The 18,565-nt window shown below is 32.3% G+C and overlaps 4 protein-coding genes and 1 pseudogene across 7 annotated transcripts; 3 read left to right on the forward strand and 2 right to left on the reverse strand.

Annotated features, from left to right (window-relative positions):
• Nucleotides 1,027-2,951, forward strand: LOC109355183 (expansin-A16-like). The gene is made up of 3 exons (XM_019598176.1): nt 1,027-1,734; nt 1,884-2,202; nt 2,317-2,951. The coding sequence occupies exons 1-3, from the start codon at nt 1,587-1,589 to the stop codon at nt 2,618-2,620; spliced, it is 771 nt and encodes a 256-aa protein (XP_019453721.1). The 5' UTR covers nt 1,027-1,586; the 3' UTR covers nt 2,621-2,951.
• LOC109355185 lies at nt 3,191-3,927 on the reverse strand. Its single transcript, XM_019598177.1, has one exon. The coding sequence runs from the start codon at nt 3,822-3,824 to the stop codon at nt 3,486-3,488; it is 339 nt and encodes a 112-aa protein (XP_019453722.1). The 5' UTR covers nt 3,825-3,927; the 3' UTR covers nt 3,191-3,485.
• Nucleotides 6,806-7,584, forward strand: LOC109355184 (annotated as a pseudogene).
• On the forward strand, nt 10,036-17,313 carry LOC109355181 (ELMO domain-containing protein A). Of its 4 annotated transcripts, XM_019598173.1 has the most exons (11): nt 10,153-10,537; nt 10,896-10,998; nt 11,457-11,569; nt 11,833-11,901; nt 12,046-12,161; nt 12,645-12,699; nt 12,846-12,966; nt 13,353-13,400; nt 13,525-13,619; nt 13,736-13,886; nt 17,301-17,313. In XM_019598173.1, exons 1-10 carry the CDS (start codon nt 10,436-10,438, stop codon nt 13,835-13,837), a joined length of 924 nt encoding a protein of 307 aa, XP_019453718.1. In that variant the 5' UTR covers nt 10,153-10,435; the 3' UTR covers nt 13,838-13,886; nt 17,301-17,313. The 4 variants fall into 4 exon arrangements, with proteins under 4 accessions (XP_019453720.1, XP_019453719.1, XP_019453718.1 ...); XM_019598175.1 differs by lacking the exons at nt 10,153-10,537; nt 17,301-17,313 and adding an exon at nt 10,036-10,139 and having other exon boundaries at nt 13,736-14,201; XM_019598174.1 differs by lacking the exon at nt 17,301-17,313 and having other exon boundaries at nt 10,152-10,489; nt 13,736-14,201.
• On the reverse strand, nt 15,230-17,028 carry LOC109354016. The gene is made up of 2 exons (XM_019596371.1): nt 15,831-17,028; nt 15,230-15,747 (listed from the first exon to the last, which is right to left on the reverse strand). Exons 1-2 carry the CDS (start codon nt 17,026-17,028, stop codon nt 15,230-15,232), a joined length of 1,716 nt encoding a protein of 571 aa, XP_019451916.1.

Here is an 18,565-nt window from a genome sequence, read left to right on the forward strand (position 1 = left end):
GAGGTTTAACCTGACCACATCATTATGTCTCCAAACACATAGAAAGTTGTTTGAAAAATGTCTCAACAAATACTCATTGGATTTGTGCCCCTTCTTTCAAATGGCTCTACACAATCGATAATATGGATTATGGAGTATCATGGTCGGGTGATCCTCTAGGACATAGGGTATCTCTATATTTGTTTTAATTAAAATAATAGTTTAGGAAGATAACAACAATTAATTTTATTCAAATTCAGAAAAACCATATCTAATTTGCTATTTGAGCATTTAAATTTTATTCTTATTTCTCATCATTTACCTCTCTTATAAGCATGCATATTTTCGAAGCAATTTTTTATTTTTTTATTATGTAGGTGAACAAATATTTTGGAAGGAATGAATTTATTTATTTATTTTCCATAATGGTGTTTGAATAATGTCGAAAAATTCTAATGACATACTTCAAATTAACTGATTGATTACTGGTTAATTTATCACACAAATTACTAAAAAATATCTTTTTTTTTACCTTTAAAAAGTTTACTATCTTTAGCTTTGTGTGAGGAAGGGGTATCATAATTAGTCAGCTTGATTTTACTTTGTTAGTTTGGAAGCTGAAAAGGCTACCAAGTCGTGCCTAATTGATTACGAGAGAATGCATACAAAGCCTAACACTATTTGCTTCATAATGTAACACAACATTATCAGTGTTCAAAAAAACATGGAGCCTCTAATTACTCAAGAGTTCCATTGAAACAAAATCTTAATGTGTTAGTTCTATGAATCTTTTCTATAAAGTTTTTTACTTCTCCTCTTGTATATAATGTGAGACTTCACACTTGAATAAATTCAACAATCTCTCCATCAAGTGTGGATAGCATACACTTTCTGATCCACTCTCCCTTAAGTCCACATGTCGATTCTCATACCACTTGTTAGACTAGATTACGATTGGAGAACCTCCAACTATTAGGAGTTTCATTATTATTGGAATATGAGAATAATGGAGGGTTACAAGTAAAATAAAATTATATTTAGATATCATTAACAATTCATTCTAAAAAGAAAAAGAAAACAAAGAACAAAGTGTAAATCAACTAATCAACTCCTTAAAACACTGCATGTCTTCTGAAACAAAATGATTACTAAAGCATTCCCTTGGCAGTCAAGGTTTCACATTGAAGTGTTCTATAATAGCTTTCTGCTTTGAGTGTCTGCCACCACCAAAAAGCCATAAACCCTTCTCTCTCAAATGCATCCATATTGCAAACTCCAACCTCTTCTTTTGAAGTCTCCATTCTAAGCCTAAAAAGAAGAGACAATAAAAAAGGATAGAAGCAAACAATAAAGGCCACGCCACCTTGGAATATGCAATAAATTACCTTATATCTCGGCTTAGCTCATTGTCCCCACAATGTGGAAAAATAAATATCCATTGGTCAAAATTGTCAATGCCTCGATACCCATCTCTAGAAACAAGATCATTTTTCATTTGTAGTTAGAAAGATAAACCCTTTTCTCATTGTTTAGTCCCCCACATATGTCAAAAAGATATCACAATTAAAAGTGAAGTATTTCAACTTAAACTAATAATCAATTTCTAAATGCCGTTATTTCTAATGTGTGCTCTTCAGTCTATACTTCTCTACTTGATTCTACTACATTCATGCAACATTGCTGCTTACATGGATGAAGAATGGAAGAAAGCCACTGCAACATACACTAATGACACTGAGGGGTCACTTATTACAGGTACTTCTCTTCCTCCTTAGCTTCAAATCCTGGAAATAGTCTCTCTCTATTTGCGTGGATAAAGTTGCATACATCTACTATTCTTGAGTGAGTGTAAGACTCGTGCATTGAGCTTTCTTTTTTTTAATGTGGTTGTGAATGTGTTGCAGAAGGAGCTTGTGGTTATGGAGACCTGCACAAAGCAAGTTATGGAAAATATAGTGCTGGGTTAAGCACCATTTTGTTCAGTAGAGGGAGTGCTTGTGGGGCTTGCTATGAGATTAGATGTGTTGACCACATCTTGTGGTGCATGCTTGGAAGTCCATCTGTAGTTGTTACTGCAACAGATTTCTGTCCTCCAAATTATGGGCTTTCAGAAGATTATGGTGGCTGGTGCAATTTTCCAAGAGAACATTTTGAGATGTCACAGGTTGCATTTTCTGAAATTGCAAAAAGAAAAGCTGATATAGTGCCTGTTCAGTATAAAAGGTAAAGAGAATGTTTCAATGATGAATATAGATTGAACCATGTTGATAATGTTTAAGTATCTTGCTGATAAGAGGGAAAGTTTTCTCAAGTTTGTTCTTGTTTGTTTTCTTGCAGAGTTAAGTGTCAAAGAAGTGGTGGTTTGAAATTCACAATGAGTGGAAGTTCTCACTTCTATCAAGTCCTGATTACCAATGTTGGGATGGATGGTGAAGTGGCTGCTGTGAAAGTGAAGGGATCAAGAACAGGATGGGTACCCATGGCAAGGAATTGGGGACAAAACTGGCATTGCAATGTTAACCTTCAACATCAGCCTTTGTCATTTGAGGTAACTAGCAACAGTGGAAGAACACTCACATCTTATAATGTAGCCCCTCCAAACTGGCAATTTGGACAGACATTTGAAGGAAAACAGTTTTAGCATAAGTAGATTCTGAACTAAATAGGATATGCTTTGGGAGACTTGAATTCTTAGAGTTCAAACTGTGATTCATGAATGAGTTACAAAGAGCACAAGCTTACTTGTATATTTTTGTTCATGATTCATGGTCAAACATTGGTTCAAGTTTGGTAAAAGAATGTTCGGAAAAGAACATTTTATAACATAAAAGTTGGGCAAGGGCAAAGGGGTATGCATGATCCCTGTCTCTTGAACTCCAATAATAAAAAAACAGTAGCTGATGGAATATGTAATCATTCAGAAACTTAAGTCCTTCACAATTATAGTCAAATGAAACAACTATGTTTCTTTAGCATCTTGCAATTTGTTTTTGGTGCTTCAGTTTTCTTTTTTAAACAACATCCACAATCCTTTCTCAAAATAGTGACTGAGTTTGATTTCAAGTCTCTGGCACATTTTAAGCTAGAACTCCTATTGGATTGCCAGTAACTGCTGAATACAAGCAATGTAAATTGTGGAACCCTTGTGCTGTAAAATTACTATACTAAAGCCGAATAGATAAATTTAGTGTTATGTATGGTATAGCTTAGAAACAGATTCCACAAGCTTTAGAACTTGAATTATGAAATTCTACTTTGATAATCAATGTCAAAGGAGGCCAAGCAAACAATATTTGCATCTAAAGCCTACAAATCTAGACATTATATTAAGCATAATATACAAAACAAATAATACCCTTTTCCCACCTCCCATTATCAGCCACACAAAGACTAGTAAAATCCATTGGTCATTGTTCTTCACAATTACACAGCCAAGAACATTACTGATTCAGAAGACCATAAAGTTATCATCTTAAACACTTCAAATCTTCATCACATCTTCAATATCACCTCCTATTAGATACAGGGGAAGTTGCAGAGATGGCAGAACTAGAACGGCAAGATCTGAAAGAACCAGTTCGCATGAACATCAAAACTGAAGCCATAATTTTCTTGACCTTAACAGCAACCTTCTTTATCTTCAGCTTAGACTTTTTGGTCTCCAAAACAAAATCATTATTTAAAGAAGATAGCTTGTAAGTTGTGAGAAAGATTTTTCTTTGCTTGGCTCTTCTTCGTCTATAGCTAATAGATTTGATCAAATTCTCATTATCACGTAGACCAAGAGGCTCATATCTGTGTCTGCGACTAAAGGCCAAGGTGGTGTTTCGGACAAGAGTACTCATGGCTACAAAGTTAGAAAATTGAAACACAACTTCGGTGATTAAGGTTTATGGTTGTGAAATTGTTACATTGTTGTGTTTTTTATATTGTGCATGGCCCACATTTTGTGTCTGTACTCTATAGCACGTTTTGGTTGTTGACTGTAAAACTCGTTCTTCTTCTAACTTGGCGTGCGCATTTGCATCATTCCCGTCAACTGTGAAGAGCTACAAAATCTAGTGGTTGGTAGTTGTAACACTTTTCTGAAATTGATTATTACTTTTAGCTTGTGGAGTTGAAATTGATTATTTATAAAAGACATTTAGACAACATCCACGTTTTATTGTAAAATGAAACCTAATATCTATGCAGAAGAATTATGCATAATTAAATATTTAACAAAGAGTCTATTAAATATGAATGATGCACAACTAGTAAAATTGATGCATATACTTTCCAGTAAAGCATACATGATATTTTGATACTCATTCATACTCAAATTAATATATATGATATTTGATGTTTATAATGGCGTTCCATTTCAAATAACAAAAAAATTAAATAGTTTTTTCATATATAAAAAGCTTTTAATTTTAATTTACTTCTAGTCCATTATTTTATAGGAAAACTGTTTATTTTTAGTTTATTATTTTATAGAAAACTGTATATTTTAGTTCCTAAACAATTATATAAAACTACAGTAAAAAGAAAATATGAGAGAAGACTTCATAAATAGTGACAAAAGTTTCAATCTTCATATATTAAAATACATGTCAATCATAATATAGCTGTGGCGTATGGAATAACATAAATTATGGGATAAAAAATGTGTTCCCTATTTTAAAGAGTGCACATCTGTTGTACCACACTAAATGTCATTTTACATATTATGAGATTATGATTGGTTGAAAAATATATTTAAATTAAAATTTAATTATTAAATATTTTTTTGATCAATTATAACTTATAGTACATAAAGTGTGACACATAAGATATAATATGGATTACATATTTCAAATTATGATCATAAAAGTTATTCCTCTTTAAATTACAGTAGAGAAACTATGATCCCCAAATATGGGCTGTGATTACAAAGACTTTTTTTTTAAGGATTAAAACTATAAACATTACAAAAAATGCCAATTTTCTTTTGTCTATTGGTGTCACAGTTATCATCAAGAATCCCTTGTCCCAAGAAAATCTTGTCCTTATATATCAAACTAATCAAATTTCACATATAGTGTATAAATATTAATTTATGTTATTATGATTTTTAATTTTAATCAAAACAAATTTTCTGATATGATGAGGACATTAAACGAGACAAGTGATCCATATCTCTTATTTATCTCTAAAGTTTCGAGCTAATATTGTTGACCATTGACCATAATACTTAATATTCATGTTGACTGAAAACGACAATTTTTTTATTTTTGTTTGCACACCTTCCATCTGGAAGGTAATACGCATATTATTGAGAGTTATTTGTTTCATATTAACGGAATTCTTGGATTGGAATTATTAGCTGAAAACTTATACAGGCTTTGGAACACTTCAACAAGGCATGACAACCTTTTAATAATATTTTTTTTTACTCTTTATTTTTCTCTCTTTAATTTCTAGAAGAATAAAATTAGTGAATAGTTCATTTTTTCATGAATTAACGTTTTGTTACTATCTAATATCATTCTTATCAAAACATTATATTGAATTTGGATTAATCCATGTCAATGAAAACACTCATGAACGAATAAAAAAATCAATTATTTTTTATGCAACATTTATTACTCAACCACTAAGTGCATAAATTAACTTGGAGTTATGTACCCAAGGTTCTCGAATTCAAATTCCTATAAATATATCTACATTAAATAAACTCGGCATGTTTGACAGGAAGCTACCTTAGATTTTTAAAAACACTCTTATTCCTCAAACTAACAGTCAATAGTTTTTATTAATTTAGATTTGGGTGATTTTAAGTACTTGTAAACTCTTTTGCTGGTAACAATGATCCTCTCTATTAAATGAGAGAAAATGATTATTTTTTCTCATATTTTTAATGATAAAAATATGTTTTCATGATAAATAAAAAAAATAAAAATATCATTACATATTTTATTTTGAGTTTTGTTTTATTTTGTAGCACTTGCCTCTCTATTAAATGAAGAGAATTGCAACAAACTTTTAGCCTTTAAAAAAATTATAATATAAACTTATAAACAAGCTAATGTTATTTGTCTTGGTTTATAAACATGAGTAGTTGTACTTCGTAGGAAAAATGGTAGGAAAATTTATAATTTATTCAATTAATAAACCAAATAAGTTGCTGTAACCCATGATGGGAGATATATTCTATCCAACATATCATATGTCATAATCATAATCTGATGCCATGAATTTTGTTTTGTTAATAAATATCAGCTTTCATCACTTTTGATAAATAAGTTTTGGATATTCAGATTAATTTAATCCATAATAAGCAGGATTATAGGTTATAGCACACTTGCAGTTTTATTAATCCAAAAGACAAGGATGCTATTGTAAGCACTTTTATTAAGCCATGCCAGAAATTACAACTCCTGGGCAGAGAAGGTATATATACATTAATGGTATATATAAAAGCCACAGCACCAAATTTAATACAACTGCATTTAAGCAAGCAGGCACTTGTTGCTGAGGAAATTCTAAGTCAGTATTCATGTAAATTAAGCACTCTGAACTCTTTTACCTGTGATCTTAATTTTCTTCCTCAAGGAACAACAATAGCTCGAAGGATCCTGTGACCAAGTAGTAGCATTACTGTTCTTGACTACCTTCTTTCATGTGACATTCTCTTTTGTCTGTGATCTGCTTCACTACACCATCGTCTCTTTTCACCACCCTTTTATGTATAGAGTTTATACATAATCAATTTGAACTACTACAACTTTAATTACAGTTTCAATACCATTGCCTCAACTCAACATTATCTCTCATACTCGCATATAATAAGTGGACATTACAACACTCAGAAATTGCCACAGATACGAGAAGCAATGATGATGAGGATCTCTGGCCTTACTGTGTGTGTTGCTACGATTGCTCTTTTTTTACTTTATACTCCATTAATCATATCAGCAAGACACATTAGCCATTCACATTCGAGTAAGTAACCATGTCTCTACATGATTATTTCTAACTAATTTTCTTTAATCATATATGCCATGGCTTTTAACAAAATAGGAACTTAAGATTAGAGATCACAAAAGATACATTCACTATCATACTACACAATTAACGGTTGATGATGTCAGTCTATACATTTTTTTGGGTAAGATCTGTCTAATATGTGAGTGGTTTTTATGATAAGTAGGTCATGAGCATTCAGATTTTAAGTTGGGTAATACAAAAGATGGGAGCAAAGTGGGAAAACAAAACCTTTTCTATTTGGTAGGAAGACCTACAAGAAAAGGTATAAGGAGACCAGACACATTACATGTAGCAGGGTCAAGATTACCGGATTAATTGCAGTCATGCTTGTGGGTCATGTTCGCCATGCATGTTGGTGATGGTGAGCTTCGTTTGTGCAACCATTATATTCAAGAGGCTGAGACATGTCCAATGGCTTACAAGTGCATGTATCATAACAAGTTCTACCCTATCCCATAGAATATATCGGTCTTCAAATTGAGTTTTTTCAAAGCTCCAACCCCACGTAACATATATGGTGCCTTTTTTATTTGTCCTTAATTTGATTTCATTTTCTTTGTTGTTCACTATGCTAGAGACATGCATGGGTTTTGATCGATGCAAAAAATTATCTTCTTGTTACTAAAGTGATGATTCATGTATTACTATATATGAAGTGAAGATTCCCAAGCTATCTCTAGCTACACAAAGATGTCATTTTGTAAAACTATGGTTAATTAGTTAAAACAAATGGTATTTTCTCTTGGCATAAGGGATGAAAGTATATTCTAAAAGTACAAACCTTATCATCAGTTTTTCCAGAATTTAATAATTGAGGCTAATGACATTAGATAATGATCATTCGTTGGTTGATAATATGAGTAAGACTCATTTTTAGTAATGTAGGGAGAAATGACTTTTTCCTTTATATTTTAAGGATAAAAGTGTAATATTATTTTAATGTATATTATATGAGAGATATTTTCACAATATCTGAATTCACATTTGCGAGTATACATATTTTGGTTTCATAATATAGGAAACAGAATGACAATTGGTTTAGTGGTTGTACCTATTGTCAATGAATTGGAGGTCATGAGTTCAATCTTGTTCGGATGGTTTTGTCCATGTTAGTATATAGTTATTCGTGAATTAGGGTAAAATGACATCCGAAATTTCTCATCTAAAAAATCATCATACATTTTTTCTAATGTATATTAATTCAATAATACAACATCTTCCCAATAAATTAAGTTTTCTAACCTATTACTTTTTCTTTACTTTTACCCACCACCTTCTTCTCGAATCTCACTCGTTTAATATATTGGGTTTGTTTAGTCATTAGTAGGAAAAATTGGCACGAATGAAAGCCAATATTTCCAGAGAATTAAACGATAACCACATTTATGTAGACCCAAACGCTATATTAAAATGGAATGGTCATTGAACACAATGATTTATTTTTTCTTCTAAAAGGCTATTGAACGCGATGCTTTTCATACACACACTGAACTCTAACTTCTTCAACTTGTTAAAGAATGCAGAGCTCAATTTAAAATTTTATTGCTTTCACAAGAGAAATAATTGACAAAAAAGAAGAAATAATTCCTTAAAAAATATAATCATTTGTATACCTTGATTATGGGATCAGTATTCATATACATTCACGTGTTGATTTTGTAATTACGAATAATGTCATCATATATATTTCAAATAAAAGATATTTTTGTAAAAAAAATGATTGTCATCATAATCGGTATTATCATAAACGACACAATATCTTTTAAAATACCACAACAAACATTACCCAATATTAAAAATTTATTAGTATTCTTATACTATCAGACATTATCCTCTCGGGTGTTGTTTGTTATCCATCCAATCATAGCTTTACTAAACTACTAAGAAGATAGATAGCTAATAAGGAAAAAAATTGTACAGCATGATTATTGTTTTGTTTATGTTAGCATATACTTTATTGGACTTAACAGCATATACCTAATTATAATGATGCTGAGCAACACATAAGCCAACTACTTTGGTCAGCATTGAAGAAAAATGTATGGTTTCCAATTTCTAGAACCATATAGGCAAATCAAACCATCACAAGGACTCCATCTCAAACAAAATGCCAAATTTCTACTTCCCTGGTTCCATCCATTTTCTGGCCCCACCAAGTACCAACAACATCTCCACTTACATGTCCTCTCATATTTTTTTTAATATTATCAATTATATCTTCCCATTTTGACTAATGAATTAATTTTTTTTCGAAATATGTGACCGACTATGTGAGAGATATTTCTAAAACATCTGAATTCATAAAAAGCATATATACATATTTCGATTTCATGATATATGAAATAAGATGATAATTGGTTTAGTGGTTATGTTTATTAGTAATGAAGTTGGGGTTGTGTGTTTGATCCTGCTTGGATGGTTTTGTCCGAATGAACTGTTTTAATATATACACACTCGTAAACTAGTGCAGAATCCCAAAAGGTTTTCTTTTTGCCAAGTGGTGAGACACTTGAAGGCATAATAGTAACATCCGAATTTTGATCTCTAAGAAATCATCCTTTATTTCTCCAATGCATCAGAGAAATGTAGGAAACATAAATTTCGTAAGCTACTATTGAAAGATAGGTTTGGTGTGTTTGTGCAAAACACATCAAGGTCTATTTCTCTGAAGATATTCACTGTTCATCCCATTTGCATCATCCAATATACTTAAATTGGTGGGGGCGAATCGAACCTAAAGGTTAGTGTGACAACACACGCTTTGAAGGTTTCTATATGCATATTCTCACTCTTTTTTTGTTCAAGTGATACAACATCTTCCCAACAATTCAAATTTTCTCACAAACTCTCCTCATAAATGTTATTTCCAGTAATCGAACCGATGACCTTTAAATTGGAGTATAACATGGCAGGTAGTGTATTTTTTTAATAAATCTATCAATACATAACTTTAATTTCTTTATTCCTATGCTTTATTAAGTGCTTTCATTGATTGTTAGGACAAATGTATATAATGTTTGTCTTGTATGTAAAGTTGGTGGGCTAGAAAAGTTGAAATGACAATGCTAGGCAGAGCAGGGACACCAACCCCAACTTTTCTAATATTCTTTTGCATATCACTAACTTCTATAGCATACCCATAAAGTTTGGTAAAAAAAAAAGATTCCTTTGATTACTCTGTCATGTTTTTTCTTATGTGTTAATTAATGTCTTTTACAACTTCAGATTTGGCTTTCAATTATTGCCAATTTAGTTTTTATCTCTATTAATTGCTACAGGGAAATCAGTGTAACAAACATCATAGGAATGATGGGGAGGTTGAATTATAGGAGAAGATCGTGACTTGGGCGCAATCATAGCTCACCCATTTTTTTGTTGCTTTTTCTTTTGGAGTTTTGGTTTAAAAAAGAGCTAATGAAAAATAATTGTGGGTTATTGGACCCTCATGAGATTGAGAAAGCATAAACGTTGTTTTCCTTTATGCTCCTCTCTTCACAAAGTAAATTCAATAGTTTTCTCATGTCTTTCTATGAAAGATGCTGATAATGTAGGAGTCTCAATGGAATCTATAAACTATTAAATCCTTCAATAGCTGCATCTTTTTATCAACCTGTGTTGTGCATTTTAATATATTATCATGTTGATTGACTTGCATTTCATTTTCCTAAGTTCTTGACAGTAATGTATTTAGTCTCAAATGTTTTTCTAGGCCTACGTTATCTACCATTTAGTACAAAAGTGTTTCTTCCTTTACTTTTCTGATCCATTGTTGTAAAAAAAAGATAGTATTCTATAATCCACTCAACTAAATGCATGAACTTTTCAGTAGTTTTGATGATGAGTTGTTCATATTCTCTTTATCTAATGACTATTTGCTTAAGGATGCTTTGAAATTTCTTATGCAGGTTGATAAAGATGACATTTACTGGAGATGTAGAAAGAAAAATGAAGAGTTAGAATGGTTGCGAAATTCCACTCTCTTAATATCTCAGTTAGCTAAATGTTTTAGTGAGTACATTTTTCTCTTCAAGCTTCTTTTCATTCTTGTAAGTTGGGTCTTTTTAAACAATATCTTAATTGATTTGTGGTTTGAGTGAATGAGAAAATGTAATTGTTCCAGTCAAATACTTAGATTAGCAGATTTTCATGCTTTCTCATACGGGCATTTTCCTTCTAAATATGGTGATATAGATGCTTAGTTACTTAACTTTAGGAGTAGTCTTTATAATTTCAAGCCTATGTATGATAATAAAGTACCCTTTCAGTTTAAAGGAATTCCCTTTCTGCTTCAACTATTAGAAAACAGCACAGATAATTTGCAGAAATGTATTAGAGGAACTTATTTCAGTTTTGAATTTTACTAGGTCAAAGTCTCTAACAATGACTTAAGTTCTTCACAACACAGAACTTGATGTTTCTATCCTTTATCATTTATGATTCAAGTTTTATTTCCTCGCTGCATGTAGCTAATGCTATGGTTGGATCAGGATCATGGATTGGAGGACTCTTTAGCCGTACAAACACTAGGAGGCTATCAATATCTGAAAAGTTTGTTGACTATCCTTTGAGTCCTGTTGAGGTAAAGGAAAATGGAAGTTGGTGATTTGTTTTAGATATTGTCAATGCATACAATAACAGCGATTGTGTCATGGTATTTTTGTTGTTTTTTCCTTGTGCCAGACAATCGTCAAAAATGAAATGACTTGGGATTTGTTTTAGTTAGTGCAACTACTTAATTCTAGTAATTGATAGGAAACCAGAATCTTGAATTATGCATCCTAGTATGTGTTTCACTGTTATCACATTCACAGACTCATTGAATTTGCTTCATGTTTATGTCAGGAAAAGAGTCTTCAAAGGCTTCAAGAACGGCTGCAAGTGCCTTATGATGAGACTCACCCTAATCATCAAGTACTTCTATTTTTCATGCAACTACCTTGCTTCCTTCATTATTTAATTTCTCAAAATTCATTCAGTTTGTGTTGAAAAATACAAGCTTCATTTCGGGTTTTGTTCATACCACATTTTACTAACAATATCCTTAAATCCCAACAGGAAGCACTTATAGCTTTGTGGCATTGTTCCTTTCCTAATGTTTCTCTGAGTGGCTTGATATCTGATCAATGGAAAGATATGGGGTGGCAAGGTCCTAATCCATCAACTGATTTTAGGTATGCAGTTATGTTCATATGAGAGTTCACATGACATTTTGATCATTCATTGTTTCCCATTTGAGAGAATCTGCTGAATACAAATGATGAAATCAGTGCCACTGCACTGCTGCCAAGGTTTATAGTAGCATAAAATTTCATTAACCCACCTTTAGCTCATGCTTAATGATTTCCTAATTCATGGAGCTAAAATTAGACTAAACCACTTTACCTCTGGAGATCTGTGTTGCTTGTGCCATAAAGGCATAAACACACTAGGTCATACTATCTATAAGATCAATGTACAAATTCTTTCGATCTTATAGGTGGTCCCCGAACTCATTCACACACTGAGTTGACAATTTCTGATTAGTGATGGTGTATTATATAAAGCACTTATTCACATGTCTATATTCTTAAAGAGAGTTGCATTATGCTTCACCCTTTCATCACATGAAATTTTCTATTGAAAAGGTATTTTGGCTGATAACCTGCTTTCCTTAGGGGATGTGGCTTCATTTCCCTTGAAAATCTGCTGTTTTTCGCAAGGACATATCCGGTATGCATTTGTGCCCTTTATTTTCCGCACCTGAAAGGCTGAAAGAATTTTGATCTGTCTTTATGCCTTCATGTTAGTTTCTTTATATCTAGATGTCTTGGAAGAAAAGTTGAATTATTACTAATTTTATGGAAGTTCAAATGAAGGCAACTTTTCACAGGCTAATGCTGAAGAAAGATGGGCGTCGGGCAACATATGAATATCCATTTGCTGTTGCTGGCATTAATATATCATTCATGTTGATACAAATGTTGGATTTATGCTCAGGTTATTGAACAACTTCACAACTCATCAATTCCATTGTTAATACTTGTAAGAGCAAAGGCATCTAGTGAATGAGCCCTATAGCATTGTTGGTTTTGGGAAGGGTCAGATGTACACAACTTTATCGTGCAGGAAAATAGACTATTTCTAGAACTAGAACCCTTTGCTGCTGGATTACAAAGATGCAACCTTACAGCATGAGAATAGTGTGATATAACACATTTTCAATAGAACATATTCATAAACATTCAATATAGTTTTAGACCAGCTTGTTTCTAAATTCTTACAGCAGTGCATTTGGCATTTAGAAATGTGTCCCTTTATCAAAAAATGAGAAAAACAACTGCTTATAATAACTTCTCTGCTGAATGCCTGAATGTATTTTTCAGGTAAGCCTCGATGCATTCCGGGCATGAATTTTGTGAAGTTATTAGGAGGTAAATGTGATGCATTTCTCAATATGTCTCTTTCAAGTACTTTCATATATATAGGAATAGGACCAATCCCAGTTGATTTTGTAGTTTTTATTCCAAATGCTTAAAAGTTTAATTTCTACTGCAGAAAATGAAGAAGCATTCAATATTCTATACTGTATAGCTTTCAAGATGATGGATGCACAATGGCTGGCTATGAATGCTTCCTACATGAATTTTAATGTATTATTTCTTTCTCTTTGTTTTCTATATCTCCACTAATCTTTTGTGGTGTCTTCTCAATTTTTTTAATATTGTTCAATGATGTATTGATAATGCAAATTATTCCATGGCTTCAGGAGGTTCTACATGCAACACGAATGAAACTGGAGAGAGAGCTATCCTTTGGAGATATCAACACAATAGAATATTTGCCTGCTTATAATCTATTGTACAAATAGTTTTACTCTTCCTCTGCTGTCTTTTAACCAACAATTTTGAATGTAGCAAGTATTGTAGGCAATTTCATTACAATGTTTATCCAATTGCTAGTTGGAGTTTTCTAAAACCAGAGGGGCAAGAGATAAGAGGTGAGAAATAATTGCATGAATTTCAAAATTATAATGCTTATGGTCATCTTCTTGATCTTTGTATGCAGTAAATTAAATGTAATTCATTTTAATTTTTTGTTTTTGAAGCTTTGTTGCTATGTCTATTACTTTAATCCCCACATGGAACATGCAACTTCCCTTTATATGATGACATTCTAATGTAATGCTACAAAAGTGTGTAACAATATTACCGGTCATCATCCTCAAGTAATCACATTAAATGTAGGTTTACTTTTATGATGCTTTTGGAAGAACTCATTTCATGTTTGCACTTGTACATCAAAATTGCTATCATCTCTTATAGGAATTTTGGTACTGGGAATTGTAACAACAAATATGACTCATTATTACTCAGCAAGACACACGATTGGTTTAACAAGGCTTTAAGCAGTCAACATTTTCACGAGAACTCTACAAATTCATGACAGCATAGCACAAAAGAGAGGAAAAGTTACATTTCTAGTATAGTTTGATTGCCTTATTACCACTCTGGTATAACTTTTTAAAATATTACGAAACTAGTATACTTTTTATTAAAATCGTGTATAGGGTACACGATTCCTGGGGAACAGTGTTTGAATTTTCTCTCTCCAAATCTCGTGCACCCCATGCACGAGATCTTCCTATATTTTTTTTTCTTTTTTTTCTTTGCCTTGGACCGGTGTTTCTGGTCCAGGGTTTTTAAGAATTTTGTTCTGGTTTTTGAGTTGTATGAGTTATATCAAAATTATAGATTATTATTTGTATTATATTTTTTATTTTGTATAATGTAAACTAAGATTATTCATTCAGTTGCATGTATCACTTTGAAACCTAAAATGGTGAAGGTTTTTTGGAATTTTAGATGAGTTTTTTGTTGCATGAGTTTTGTATAATTAGGGTTTTTGATTTATACTATATTTTTATTTCATTATTAAATATATGATTAATAGTAATTTGATAACAAAGAATGACATGAACAAACATTTATATTAAAACCATTGATAATTAGAAACATTGAAATACAAAAAAATAAATTACATAGAAAGAAATTAGAAACCTAAAATTTAAATTAAATTTGTAATATTAGTGGCGTCTATGATGTGATGAAGTGCCACACGGGGGTGGTCTTCTTCTTCGTGGTGGAAGAACTCTTAATTCTGGTTGATGGACTTCTCTACTCTTCCACTAGCAACTCTTCTAAGTTGTTGCTCCTCTTCCTCCTCACCACCTTCATCATCTTCATCATCTTCATCATCTTCATCATTGCTTTGTTGTGGTTGTGATGGCATAGTTGGACGGTAAAAACCTTGTGAACCATATGCCGACATTGGTGTGTTTGAATTTGTAGCAAACATTGATGGTTGTGATGCTAGAAGCAACTTCAACCTCGGCTACCCCCGTCTCCCTTGAAAAACTGCGCACAAGTTGACATGTAGATTGACGTTGATTTTCTTTAATCACATTTGTCAACTCTTCGCAGTATGTATGTCCTGCCTTAATCATATTAATAGCTTCATCTCTATGATCAACAAACCATGAATTAAGTCTGTAATATGTTGTTCGGACAATGGCAGTGAAGGGGAGAGCTCTAGAACCTTTCAAAACACCATTAATGCATTCTACAAGGTTGGTAGTCATATGGCCGTAACGACTCCCTTCATCGTAACACTGAGCCCATTCCTCTTTAGGGATATGGTCCAACCATGCTGCTGCCCTTGCATTTTTTTCACGCAATGCACTAAGCATCCGCTCAAAACGTGGTCGCATTAACTCATATCCTACAAAAAAATTAATTAATTAATTAAGTTAAAATATATGTATAAATATATACCAAACATGAAAGATTTGAAAAATGTAATACCCATTTGAATAACTTTCTCTTTAAGATCGGAATCTTTAAACTCCTTGTTGAAATTGCTGGCAAGATGACGAATACAATAAACTGATTTACTATTACACCATCTAGGCAACTCGGTACGAAGTGCACCCAACAACCCTGTACCTCTATCTGATATTATACAGATGTTTGGTTGTGGGGTAACCAAAGTTCGAAGGTTGTAAAAAAACCACTCCCATGCTTCCTTTGTTTCTCCTTCAACAATGGCAAATGCAACTGGAAAGATACGTCTGTTACCATCTTGTGAACTTGCTATGAGCAACGTTCCAGTGTATTTTCCGGTCAAAAATGTCCCATCTACTTGTAGAATTGGTTTGCAAAATGCAAACCCTTCAATGCATGGCTTAAAAGCCCAAAATACCCTGTCAAGAATGAAAGCATTTGGATCTTCAACACCATTTACATAGTTACGAGATGCTTCATAACGAACAATTGTACCCGGGGCAAAATGTTGGACAGCGTTCATCCAACGTGGTAACTCATTGTATGATTCCTCCCAGTCACCATAAATTCTGCTCATGGCTAATTGCTTCGCAGTCCAAGCTTTTCTATAAGTTACAGTATATCCAAAACGACTTACAATTTCTTTCACAAGTGCCTTAATTGGTATACCTGGATCTTCGGATACCAAATTAATTATACAGTTTGAAATGAATGATGAGTTTAGTTTAGAGTGATCTTGAGAAACAATAGTGGATACACAAGTATGTGTTCCATCAATTTTTTTTATTTCCCAAACACCACGTTTTACACTAAAAGATGCACGAACTCGCCATTCACATCCTGCTCCAAAATGTTTACATTGAGCTACAAATATATGTGGCCTTGAAATTTTAACAACATAGTCAAAAGAGTTATGAATATGAAATTGTTTAATTGCATCTATTGTTGCTTCTTTAGACTCAAATTGCATCCCAACAAATAAATCATATTCATTCCTTAAGGTAGTTAATCCTGGTCGATAGTCACGACCAGCCTGAGAATTAGTATCATGAAAAAAACACGATGGAGAAATATATGTTATGTTACCGTCTGGTTGACTAGTATTAATCTCAACATCATCCTCCTCATTAACATCATCATCCTCCTCATTAACGTCATCACATAAGTCAATGTCATCCTCATCACTGAAATCACTAACAATATCTCTTATGATAGACATCTACATCAAAGAAAAAATTATATATATCAGACATTTCATTATAATGGTAATTATAACATTAATAATAGTTGTAGTTATTGAAGTAATATATTTACCTTAAAGAAGTAAGGAATACAAACAAATGACTTAGAAGAAGCAATGAAGACAAAGTAAAAATAAAGAAGTGAGGAAAAATGTTGTAGTGTTTTGATGGGTGTGGGTAGTGGTATTTATATAGGTCAAGATCATTAATTTTAATTTCTTACTAACCTAAATTCCTATTCATTAATTAGTTTTGAATATATTCGAATTTCAATAAAATGTATTATATGACACACTTTGAATGACTAATCCATGTACACTCAGATTCCAATGCAATGACATATTAAATCTTACACCCATTGAATGACCAATGCATGCCTCTTGTGTCATAAAAAAGCATGCATGCTATGACACACACTATTGAAGATTCAATGACAAGAAACATTGAATGACAATTGCATGTGTATCAACCAGAATTAAGAGTTCTTCCACCGCGAAGAAGAAGACCACCCCCGTGTGGCACTTCATCACATCATAGACGCCACTAATATTACAAATTTAATTTAAATTTTAGGTTTCTAATTTCTTTCTATGTAATTTATTTTTTTGTATTTCAATGTTTCTAATTATCAATGGTTTTAATATAAATGTTTGTTCATGTCATTCTTTGTTATCAAATTACTATTAATCATATATTTAATAATGAAATAAAAATATAGTATAAATCAAAAACCCTAATTATACAAAACTCATGCAACAAAAAACTCATCTAAAATTCCAAAAAACCTTCACCAATTTAGGTTTCAAAGTGATACATGTAACTGAATGAATAATCTTAGTTTACATCATACAAAATAAAAAATATAATACAAATAATAATCTATAATTTTGATATAACTCATACAACTCAAAAACCAGAACAAAATTCTTAAAAACCCTGGACCGGAAACACCGGTCCAAGGCAAAGAAAAAAAAAGAAAAAAAAAATACACGATTTTAATAAAAAGTATACTAGTTCCGTAATATTTTAAAAAATTATACCAGAGTGGTAATAAGACAGTCAAACTATACTAGAAATAAGCAATGGAATATTTTGGTCCAGACCCTTTTAACACCTCTCTATTAACACGTCAAGAAAAACATATATCTACTTCTATATGGGATGGTGAAGAAACTCTATTTCGTGCTAGATACAATTTATGGCAAACTCTACCTTCTGAACAAGTGTTACAAGTTATTCGCAACACTGCTTTTGCCAACTTGTTGAATATTGGAAGAGCTGAAATCAATAATCATCTTCTAACAGTAATGGTTGAGAGATGGAGGCCAGAAACACACACTTTCCATTTCCCTAATGGAGAGTGCACCATCACACTAGAAGATGTTGCATACCAGCTTGGAATTCCTATTGATGGAAAAGCTGTTACTGGAGACACAAGTTTGGATTGGGGAGATCTTTGCCAACAGTTGTTAGGTGTTACCCCATCAGATAAACAAATAATGGGGCAAAGGGTAT

Source organism: Lupinus angustifolius, chromosome LG08 (assembly GCF_001865875.1).
Source record: "Lupinus angustifolius cultivar Tanjil chromosome LG08, LupAngTanjil_v1.0, whole genome shotgun sequence".
NCBI lineage: Eukaryota > Viridiplantae > Streptophyta > Magnoliopsida > Fabales > Fabaceae > Lupinus > Lupinus angustifolius.